The 12,264-nt window shown below is 39.8% G+C and overlaps 1 protein-coding gene across 4 annotated transcripts in view; it reads left to right on the plus strand.

Moving 5' to 3' along the window:
- Window positions 1-3,331: 3,331 nt before the first annotated feature.
- Window positions 3,332-12,264, plus strand: part of pde10a (phosphodiesterase 10A) — a 35,220-nt gene continuing 26,287 nt past the window's right edge. For 2 of the 4 annotated variants that reach the window (XR_011037291.1, XR_011037290.1), the window contains exon 1: window positions 3,332-3,712. Coding sequence is in view for 2 of the 4 variants with exons in the window: in XM_068327046.1 (XP_068183147.1) it covers window positions 3,649-3,712 (64 nt within the window). In the remaining 2 variants the exon portion in view is untranslated. The remainder of the gene's footprint in view (window positions 3,713-12,264) is intronic. The other 2 variants (XM_068327046.1, XM_068327047.1) reach the window with 2 other exon arrangements.

The following is a 12,264-nucleotide window of genomic DNA, read 5'->3' on the forward strand; positions in this document are numbered from 1 at the left end:
TTAGCAGTCAAAAATAGCTCCACCTGGAGCACCTTCAATGCCAAAGTGCAATAATCAATAATACCCCCCACCCCCCACACACACTAGTACTTTAGATAATGATATTACAAAATTGTTAGTACACAACATTTAATCCTGTTATTTTTAAATAAGTGTTTTATTTTTCAGTGTTGTACTGTATCTTGACTAATTGTTGCTCACAATTATGTGAGCAACAATTAAAAGGCAGTTCAAGACTGAATAGGAATTCAGATATAAAATTAGTTGGAAATAAATGTGTCACAATTTTTAAAAAAATCAAGCTCAAAGTGCAGAAATGATTAATTAGTTCCTGACTTGAGCACTGCAGAGACGTGGCTAAAAATAAACTTAAAGAATGTACAAAAAGTGTGAGGATATGACTTTTGTTTTTTGTCTAAAAGGAAATATAACCTTGTCATGTATTGGATTAGAAAAGTAATCTATTGTCTAATGAAATTTTTTTTAAAATGCTTGATTCTGATAATTGAGTCATTTTGAAAAAAAAAACCTCAAACACATTTTTTTTAAAGTGTAATCTCATTTCAAGAAAATGCATCTAAATTTAAATTAATGAGATATTCCAGGTAATGCTGATCCAGAGTTTAAAGGAAAACATTTCAACAGCTTTTCACGTAATTTCCCAGCAGAAGAATATTCCTTATTTTAAGAACAAGACATTTGTGTAAACTTTCAATTTAAAATTTTCATGAAATGACACAATTATATGTTTGTTGATATTTATTGGTTCTCCCAGAGTGCTGTTACTTCACATCTTACATTTTTACTATAAAGAGTCATGGGGTTGTTGTCTTGTCCTGAATGATGGGCTCAAAGACTGTTCAGTGAAATAGCTTTGTTGCATGGTTTTTATCGTTTTATTGAAAATTTAATTTACTTGAGACAGTTTGATGTGATTATTAGGATAAGAATATTAGGCTTCTTCCTAGTGGAGCTGTTTCATGCACTTAAAATAGCACAAGAACTATCTGACAACTCTAGATTTGCTGGAATCATTCAGTCGTTTTAGTACCATAAGGCTGCTGTGTGTCATATATATCTGTAATTACGTGTAAATGAAAAGAATTCTGCTTTGTCTGCAGCTAAAACCATTCATTTAGATAATTTGTTCCTTTTTTGTGATTTGTGTCAGCGATTTAGGTTGATTCCTCCCCATGAGGGCTAATCTTAACACGGTGTAAACCTCCATTTCATTTGACAGATCACACCAGTAAAATGACTTCCTTGTATGTAATAATTATTCGAACATCTAAAAATGGTTGCTGTGTTTCTTCGGAGACATGGATCAGAAGGGTTCACCGGTGGGTCACAGAGAGAGAGAAAATCCTCTCATATCTTCTGCACCTCCCTATAGATTAGTCATTCAGAACCGTCTCACATAAACTCCCAAACTACCACTCATGAACTTTGCAAGGTACATTTTCAAGCATTTGTTTTCCTGAGCTTCAAGTCATTTTGATTCAATTTGATATCAGCTTTCCAGCTTCCGTTATTTACTTGCAATCAGAATTTTCAGCACTTATTTATTACTACTATTAATTTCAGAATAACAACATTAATGTGATGATAGCAAATAAGTTTGTTTCTGGAGTCCCTTCAGATTAAGATGTGATCTAAAGGATCTGAATCTATCCTCAACAAAAAGGTGACTGTTCTTGAATTTTAATGTTGCACTTTTTCTAAATGAATGGATTAGTCCTCTCCATTCTTTTTGCTAGATTCCCTGGTTATTAGAAAACATCTGGAATGATCAGATAGATGATTATCACAACACTGTACTACCTAGCTGAAGATTCAAAAGGTAGTGTGGAAGAAGTGAAAAGTTTATATAAGATGCGATTGTGTTATTTACATGCTTTGCTTCTCTCGGTTGCGATGGGAGGCGAAGTGACAGTGTCAGAGGTTCCATTATACCCATACGTGACCTCTGAATGGACCAGCTGCTCCAGCGTATAGGAATGCCAGTCATTGATAGCGCACATGCTGACGTACTCCCCCACAGCTCACACCCCTCTCCCTCTCTCTCTCTCTCCCTCACTCCCTCCTTCACTCACACTCTCCATTTTTTTTATGTTGTTGTTGTGCCTTTAAGGTTTCTCACAGGAACTAACTGTGGCATTTATGACATTAGAAAATCCTCAAACTGGTGTTTTTCTTGAACTAACCCCAGCATAATATAAAACAAGATAAATAGGAATTATATATAAAGAAAATGCATTATTCTGTTTTAATATTTTAATTGTGCAGTTTCCCAATTGTGCAATTAATCTCGAAAAAAGACAAAGGATTGTTCAGCATTCTAATAACTTGTCTGTTATTGACCACATGATAAAACAAAATAATTAAATACATGCCTTTATTGCATGAAAATTTGCAGATACAGTAGTTGAAGCCAGGAGATGAAATCAATCAAATTGAGATCCAGAAAAAGGCAGAAATCTGTAATGAAATTTCAGACTGAATAACCTGATGTAAAATATTCAGCTAAGAAAGAAAAAGAGCCCAACCTTTATGGTTGATGTCTGACATCTTCCGGCTTACCCACATTTATAAATCAAGATTTAGTTCATTAAATAAGATGTTGCTTGTGCTGCACTGTAACAAACGTATGGGTTTGAATGTTTAAACAAAGTTTGAGTGTATGGATTATTTAATAATCTGGCTCCTCAGGAGCAGGAAGGAACAGACACGGTAAACCTTCGACGTCAAACTCGCGTTAATAACCACGAACACGGGCGATGTGCCTTTCAGATTAAATCTATTGGCTTGGGGGATGAAATAAATGAATACCTGTATTAACTCTCCTACACTCCTCGTACTTAATTTGACCCCATTCAATTTTTAATATTCAAAAAATAATAGTTAATTTTCTTACTTGATAGTTTATGGCTTTTTCTAATTTGATGGTTACACTGATTATCTTCTTTCAGAATATGATGCACATTTTAAGCAGTTGACTATAGAGGATTTGTAATGAAGTTCTGTGGCAAGAGAACTTTACAGTCATTTAAAGAAAACTAAATGATAACAACTTGTAATTGTCTGAAATCCTTTTAGCAACAGTCTTTTGAGGAGGCAGTAGTCAGTCAGCGGGTATGCTTTTATTTTGTAATGTAGACTTTTGTCGGGCTCGTTGTGGCTCACTTGACGGTAGCGCGCTCCAAACGTGTGTGCGCATATGTGCGCGTATGTGCGTGTGTGTGTGTGTGTGTGTGTGTGTGTGTGTGTGTGTGTGTGTGTGTGTGTGTGTGTGTGTGTGTGTGTTCTCATTTCCCAGTGTCTATGCGCCGTCGCCTCCGCCGCTCCAGTCCGCTGCTGCACTCAGCGGAGCCACCACGCTGAGGAGGCGGGCCGGCTGTAGCGACACCTCGTCCAGCGGTGCTGGGTCAGAACGCTGGTGGAGGGGAGGAGGAGGGGGGCAGCGCACTGCTCTTCTTGCCCTTCCTAAAGCCTACACAGCCCGAAGACAACATCCACTCAACGCGTATTGGAATAGTTTGGATTTTTTTTTTTTTTTTTTTTTTTGCACAGACGCAGCAGTTTGCAGCTGCAGAAGCGCACTTTTCTCCCGGGCTCTTCTGCTTTTTTTTTTTGCGCTCGCAGTCCGAAATGGAAGATGGTCCGTCTTCAACAAGCTGTTTAAGAAGGTTAACGGACTGCTTCCTGGGTGCAAGTAGGTATTTTGTTTTTTTAACCAATACTGTTTAAGGGATGAAACTAAAATCATCACTGACTTTTCTTCGAGAATGTACCGGGTGCTGTCAGGAAACGAGAGCCTGGTCCGACGCGGCTCCTCCAGGCGTGTGCGCCCGACGCGTCTCCCCAACTTTATGAATGACAGATTGATAACCGATCTGAATGGGTGGAGACTTCATCGCGGAGGAAGGTGACCGCTTTTCGGTGAATGTGTCCTGGGTCTCCACGGTCGCTCTAAGAACACATTAAGCTTGTTAACTAGTTGCGCTCGATTCAAACGGGAGAACCAGCAGGGCTGCAGGAATTCTAGACAGTATCTGTTTTAGGAATTGAAATATTCCTGCAGAAATCCGCTTTCTGGGTTAATATTCCTATAGAAATATACTATTATAATGTTAACTATACAATATTATAATTAACTACAACAATCCTAACATTAATTTGTGTACTACTAGATATTTCTAGTCCTGAAATATAATTGGGTCAATTTGCCAACAAAAAATGATTATAGATATCAGAGGAATGTATAATACACTTTTAAATGATACTTTTATTGAATAATAATAATAATTTTATAAAGCTAAATAAATTATATTTATTTTTTTGCTCCCACTGTAAATATCACTAAATCCATCATGTGATGAATAATTTAAATGTTTTTACGTCTTTGTAATATTAAAGAAAGAGCTTCTATTTTTGGAATCACTGATACTGTTCATTTCCCTGACCCCAGCTTACATTCACTGAGCCCGTCATCATGGATAAATGTTGTCAGTGGTCTGTCTCCTGGTTCAGTGGCACCTCGAGTGACCTTTTGTGGCAACACTGTTCCAACAAGTTAGCAGTTTGGGGTCTGGGATGCTGCGTGACACCAAAGAACACACATAGCTGCGAACTGCCGTCATGTAATGTGTTATTGATGTATAGTATGTAGATGTCTCTGACTCTAAATGACCAAAAAAGGACAAAAATTTCACATTCCATAAGGCTCCTGAACTTTTTGAATTTGCCTGAGGATGAGTTCATTGTTGATTCCCACTCTGGCTGTAATTCTTATTGTGTGAGATCATTTCTCACATTCATGCTGCATTTTTCTTTAAATGTTTTGGCTGTGAATTAATCTGGGTTAAACATAGGATTACCTTGACACACTATTTCCCTTTTCCATAACTGTGACTAGTGTGAGATCAGGGCATAATTTGACAATGCTGAGTGTTTTTGGCACACGGACACCTACATTTCTCAAACATAATACTCGTCATTATCGGCTCAGGGTTTTTTGTAGAGGGTTTTTGCCCTGTAGAAACATGTAGTAGACTGTATGAAATGTATCAACCCCAGAGGAGTGGAGGGCTTTTTGGGGTTTTGTTTTCAAGTCACTGGCATGTTTATCCCCTAATTGTTTTGTCTTTTTGAAATGTGACCAGTTTCTGGACTGTCCAGCAAATCCAGTCCTCCCTGGAGAGACTCTCCAGTTTGTAAAGACAACATACTGGCGTACTCACTCCCTCGTTGCCCCTATAATTCTAAGCACTGGGATATTATGGCTGCTTGTTGCTTCACATTGTGGGAAAATCTAAATGCCTTTGTGTGTTTTTGTGCATATATTTCTGGTGAGCATTGGCGGTCAGTCTGGGTCAGCCCTAATGTGATCTCTCAGGAATTTTTCAAAACCCAATTGGTTGTCGACGAATTGCTTAACCCAGTGATGAAGGCTGCATTGTCAGGCAGGAAGTGCTCAAGCTGGTCATTTCCTGTCCCACCGCATGTCCTCTCTCCGTCTTCTCACACTTCTCACTTCTTTCAGCGAAAGAAGTGAAAACACAAAGTAAATTACTGCTCATCATCATCATCGTTGGAATATAAAACTAAAACTTGATGCAAATGTGAATGGCAAAATAATTGAGCACAGGTCATATAGTGATTTTGTAATTTGTATCAAACTCTGAGGAGACTCTAGCCAAAGAAAATGAGCTTGTTAATGTTTCAAGCTTTTTTTTTTGTATGGAGATCTGCAGGACTGGACCGGTGCCAGGGTACAGTGCATAATCAGAGCGGTGAAACAGATGACATTCTCCTCAAGGCGTCCATTGACCTCCCCTTGTCAGCCTGTCAGGTTGTTATCAGAGGGGATGGGAAAAGGCCACATGCATGTAGATTTTCTTACAGCTTGTACTTGTGTCAGTGCTTATAAGAGAACATGACACTGGAAAAAATGCACGGACCTGTGGTTCTCATTACCCAAGGTCCCAACTGGCTCCTCTGCAGAGCGACTGCGATGTTCAGCATCGGTCCAGATGTGGGGCAGGAAACATGACCCCTCACTACTGATGTGGCTCCTGGGATTGAAAAGGAGGAGGAGGTGGGGGGTGGGGGGGCAGCACTACATCGAACCACCAGTTGGGGGTGAGATGCTGACTCGGAAGAACAAAGTATAGCCTTACTGGTTGGACTCATGTGGTTTGTGTAATGTGCCGTGTGTTTGTGTGTGTGTGTGTGTGTGTGTGTGTGTGTGTGTGTGTGTGTGTGTGTGTGTGTGTGTGTGTGTGTGTGTGTGCGCGTTCACTGAAAGGACTTTTATTCGGATTTGAAGGTGAAGCCAAAAGTGTCTCCAAGTTTTGTTAGCGTTGCTGCTCACCTGTGACCACACGTTCAGGGTGTGTATCAGAGGACATGCCTTATCTCTATGTCAGCTTGATATTTTTTGTCCTTGCCCTTTACGTCTAATGACCTGGACCGTGGAAGTGGAAATAATGCAAATTACATTACCATGGAAATGTCCCCTTTCTGTCTCAGCGAGGAGTGTGAGGTGTTAGCAAGGCTGTTTGTTTTTGTGATGTGTGGGGGCGTGTCTTTGGAAGTGATGGGCCTTCACATATTTATACGTATACACACACATAGACATACACTTGCTTACGTTTAATGGATCAGTAAGCAAAGGAAAAGGAGTCAAAGTTCTTTCATCTCCAATGTCTCCTTTTCTTTTTGCCGCTCATTGAGTGTTGGATGCTGCACTCCAGCCCTCCCGTAGGTAAGATCAGAACCACATGCTCTTCCCACCTCCTGGCAAGGGAGTCCCAAGCGGACCTACTGACGCAGGCACCACGTAACCCCCCTTCCCCCTTCCTGCCTGAGCCTCGCGTCAGGAAAGTGAAAAGTAGTACCTTGGCAGCCTGCCCTTGATTCGACAAGAAGGAGTCCGCTGCAGGAGAAGTGGTATTTTCCCTTTTTTGCTCATGTTCATTTTCACCATATTTCATGTGTTCCAAGGAGGAACCCCTTCATCACAGAATACTGACTGTGCCAAGATCACTTCGGATTCCCCAGCTGCCAAAATTACTCAATAACAATGGAAATAAATTGCCACCTATTTTGATCATCAGTTTCGTTTAAAAATTCCAGACAGTTACAGGTTCCAGCTTTTTAAATCTAAGGATTTGCTGCTTTTCTTTGTTGGTTATGATTGTGACCAAATGTTTTTGCATTTTCCCACAGTCCTTTGACATTTGATCAACTAAAAGATAAACATGAACATTAAAATGTTATAATCACTTTTAATGAAAGGAATTTGCAGGCAGATTAATGAATGAATGAATGAATGAATTTGAACAGAATTAACCCTGTCATTAATCCACCCACCCTGTTCTTCTCTCCTCAGTCTCCACATGTGAGACTTCTCTTGTCTTTTTCTTTGAAGAAGTGGCATCTGTCAAACAGGTTCCTGGCGCGTCCTCTAATTCTTTCCTCTGTGTTGAATCTACTGACTTTGAACCGTTTGAACCAGTTTCTGGTTCTCGTTTGCCATTTCTCTACTAGTTGTCTTTGCAAATATAACCATATTTAGAAGAAAACTATATTTTTAAAAATTTCCAGTCTGGCTTCAGATCACAGCGTAGCACTGAGTCTGTCCTACTAAGAGTAACTAATGACATGACCAGGTTGATGAGTCAAAGTGCCCCGTGTCTCTTGTATAGCTGGATCTCACAGTGGGCCACTCAGTCTTTCTGTCTGGACTAAACCACCACGTTGGTGTCCGTGGCACAACACTGACGTGGTTTACCTCCCACCTGACAGCAGGAACATTTTCTGTTATGGTTGGAAATTTGTTCTCATCTAGTGCTGCTCTCACATGTGGGGCGCCTCAGGGCTCTGCTCTCGGCCCTCTCCTCTTTTTGTTGTACATGCTTGCCTCTCAAATCAGTCATAGCCTGACGTCTTTCCACTGCTATGCAGACGACTTGTAGATTGAAATGCCATTAAAGCCACAATAGAGGAACTCACACAACTCCCTACAAGATGGAATTGCTGCCATAAACACAGTGGCTAAGCCAAAACTTTTTGTTTCTGATAAAATGACAGACAGTGGGAATGCTGCCACAGATCTTGGTGCTTTGACGTACAATTCATGTCCCAATGTGAAAAATTATGCTTTCATTAGTTCAAGAATGCACTTTTCGTTGGTGTCTCTTACTTATATTTCATCCGCTTCCGAAACGGGGCCGCCCATCTAGTAACCAGCACCTCTAGGCGCAAGTACATCTCCTGGTTTTATCTACTCTGCACTGGCTTCTTTTGCATTTTATAATTTAAACTTTTATTGTTTGTTCTTAAAGATCTTAAAAGATTGGCCCCATCTTATTTCTCTGATTTGTTCAATGGCCCTCGAGGCCTTCTCACAAACTTTTGCTGGATATCCGAAGACCCAAGGGACCGTAGTGTCTCAGTGGCAGCATCCATACTTGGCTTTGTTTCCTGTTTTGTTGTGAAGCCCTGTGGTTATCTTCCTCGATTGTTTTCAAGGGTTGTATAGATAAAAATTTGTTGATTGATTATTCAATTGATAATTAAGTAATGGTTGCAGTGGTAGGTCACATCGATAGTTTCCTGCTTCACAGAGAATAGACATTAATGATGCAGATCAGATGGAGCTGTTTCTTATCTTAATAAATGCTTTTATGTTTTTTGTACATTTTCTCATTTCAAGCAATGCATTCCAACCATGGCCTCGCAGGAAACACAGATTACATTTTTTTTAAAGTTTCAGTCCATCTCCATGATTTTACTGAGATAACATCTAATTCTTGTTATATTTAGGCAGCAAATCACCAATAAATTTTGAAATGTGTCTCCTTACTAAAATGTTGTGCAATGTTTGCATAGAAAGTGTGTTAAACACAGGCCCAATTCAGGGAAAATAACTAGCAGCTATTTAATGAATTATTTGATTATTGATTCATCTTGAAACAGGAAGTAGGTGTTAAGAGGTCACGGATGCTTGGAAACTCACCAAAGTTGCCCTACTCTTGAGAAGTTAACATTATGATCACATGTGTGTCGCAAGACTGGATGTGGCTCCACAGCACCCCTTGGGGAAAAAAATCAAAGCCTCAACCCTAGCTGTGTTTCACAGAGAAGTAAAAAAGTTTTATATTGTGATCTACAAAAAAATATCTTGGAACTAATGACCTAAACCAAACAGGAAGTCTGTCATTTCTTGATTTACAGTACAATATATGGGCATTTTTCCACATTTCCAGGCTTTGTATTTCATAAACTACTCTTATAGATTTCACTTGTCCAACTTTGGTTCATACAGTCTCCTCCTACCAAAAGTGTGGATATGGAGGCACGGCCAACGTCTTAAATTTGCCATGAAACAGTAACGATTTATAAGTCTGCTGTTCATGATAACTTTGCCAACTTTGACACATTAGACAAAAGTCATGGCTTTAAGACGTCCACATATAAATATAGAGTTACACTGATTCTGCCCGGAGGAACATGAAGTCTTTTGTGACAAACATCAAGGCATGCTGTTAATAAATGTTATGTGTGTTGTCCACGGGTGTGTAGTGGACACAGAGTGTGACATTATCACCTCCAGGGCAGGGCCGTGTCTACCTGCAGGTGTCAGACAGCAAAGCCACGCCCGGCGCCTGCAGTTCCAATATTCTTAGAAAGAGAAAGTCAGAACAAGACGTGAGACTGACACCGCTTGTTTGTTTGTGTGTTTACAGTCACACTGTGAGTGACTTGCTGAGCCTGTCACATCAGTGTAATGAGTTCAACACAGTAAAGTAAAAAATGTTGTTGAATGCAACATTTCTGGTCTGTAAGTTATTCAATAATTGGGTGGAGAAAAAAAAATTACGCCTTAATTATTGATCATTTCAGCTGCATGAGAGTGACTGCTTTAAGAAGCACACATCGTCATATGTGAGTTTCTGCCTTGGCAGCGTCTTAAGAATAAAAATCCCTCATGTTAAAAGCAGTAGAAGAAGTAGATCAGAAGTCGAGGATGTCCGCTGTAATCATTCTCTCTATTCCACAGCTCACAGATGAAGGCTGGAGTGATGAAAGTGTGGTGTTGCATCCAAACAGTGACAGAAGGAGGTTGTGCAGACTTAAATAAAACCAAATAAAAGTGGCAGAATAAGGACAGACGTGGCAGCAGAGACAAAAAAGAATCCTTTCTTCATTTTCTTCTCTCTGATGTAAATCAACAAAGATATGTAACACCAGAACTACTTGGGGGCTTTCCATCTTGTTGTGACCTGCAACATTTCATATTATGACTTGTGACTCATAGATGATGTTTCACCACAACTTAGTTTGTATGAGCTTTCAGTAGTTGTGCTTGTTTCAATGCTTGTCCTTACAGTAGTTGATATCCTAATGCGCAGCTTGAAAAGGTATTAACTGAAAGCACATTTTATTATGGCATAGTGCAAATAACTTGGTTTGCAGCTTCTCTATAAGCCATTTACTTTTCCACATAAAATCACAACACGTCTAATTGATTTCCTAAATAAAAATCCTCATAAACGCAAAGTGTAACTTCTAAGAATTTCCTATTTATGGGAATGTTTTGATGTCAGGAATTCCACATTAACAAAGTTACATTTACATAATGTAAATAGATGCTCCAGCACTTGCTGGAAATGTAGTCCCCAACAAACAGGAGTGTGTTAATGCTTGAACTCGGATGTGAGACCCAGACAGACTGTGAGTGGTTTGGCTTTCCATTCTCAGTCCCACTCCCAGGGTGTGGTGACTGTAGTTAAGATAAATGTTATGCAACAATGCCTCACTGCATGAATTCAGGCTTCAGATTTTACACAGGAAGTCCAAATCTGAGTCAGACACCAAAATCCCTGCGAGCTGGGCTCCGGTTGCTCACAAACTTGCTGCAGGAAAATGCTTCATGTCTGTATATTCATCTAAATAAGTGACTCAATTTCACTTAAAGTCATACACAAACAGTGGGGTATATTTACAAATGCAGCACTTAAATGGAAGTTTATGATACTTGTGCATTACGTGAGTGATGATACTCTAAGGAAACACTGCTGTGATCACTAATCACCACTTTGTTTTGAAAGTAGTGTCTAGTCAGGGCCCATCAAACTTTCATCTGAAGAGTTTATGAAAATGATTTTTTTCTTCTTTACAAGGCTATTAGTCATTTCACAATCATCACGATCTCCAACATTCAGAAGGGCCTTGAACTGTAGTAAAAGGAGATATAAAGGAAGTGTATATACTATAAGGGAGATGAATTATCTCCACCAGGAAAAAACATACCCTGAAGTGGTACTTTATGCATTAATGCATCAGTTGAAGTGACAAATGACCTCAGTGGGTCGGGTGTAACCTCATGGGGGTCCTTCAGTGGCGGCCAGTTGGTGGAGTTTAGATTCTGAACCTAGTTCTTTGCTGAGCATCTCCCCTCTCGTTCTCCACATTGTTTCCTGTCTCCCTGTCAGTTTAATAAAGGTTGGAAAAGAAATAGTTTAAAAAGATAAAAATAACGGATTTGTTCAGGATTTTTTTCTAGTTTTAAACAGTGATAAATCCAAAAAAAGTTCTGTTCTGAGATCGGCTCCAGCAGATCCGTGTAAAAAGAGGCTAAAGGCGATCGATTGCGGTCGTCTCCACTTCAGCAAAATGGATGGATGGAATACTGATGATCATGTGTACTTCTTTTGTACTTACTGGAGTTAAAAACATTTTCTACATTAGATGTCATTTCTTTCACCTCTAAGGGCCTCTGCTCTTTGTTCAGGCTGCATTTGTAAATAAGAACCGGTTCTTAATTGCTTGCCTGGTTAAATAAAGGTTAAATAAAATAAAAAATGTGTTTTCCCCACAGTGGGAATGAAAGTTGTACTAATAGTCCGTATAAAAGTCTATATTAAATGCATTTCCAATAACCAGTGAACACACCACACTCATTCTTCCCTGAGTCCCTCACCATCCTGGACCACAGCATGTATGGACGGATCTGGCTACACCTGTGATTCACCCTCTGACCTGGGACACTGACAACATCCCACAGGTCTGAGTGTCACTGCTGTCACATTAGGTTCCGTTGCACCACGACTTGACAAATTTCTGAGGGATAGTCTGTAAGGTTGACAGAGATGAGCAGGAATTATTGACACCATCAGTCACCATCATGATCAGTATAGGGATTTCTGGGTGAAACCAGTAAATCCTCAGGCATCTGTCTCCAGAGTGCTTAAATAG

The sequence above is a fragment of the Antennarius striatus genome, chromosome 11 (genome assembly GCF_040054535.1).
Source record: "Antennarius striatus isolate MH-2024 chromosome 11, ASM4005453v1, whole genome shotgun sequence".
Taxonomy (NCBI): domain Eukaryota; kingdom Metazoa; phylum Chordata; class Actinopteri; order Lophiiformes; family Antennariidae; genus Antennarius; species Antennarius striatus.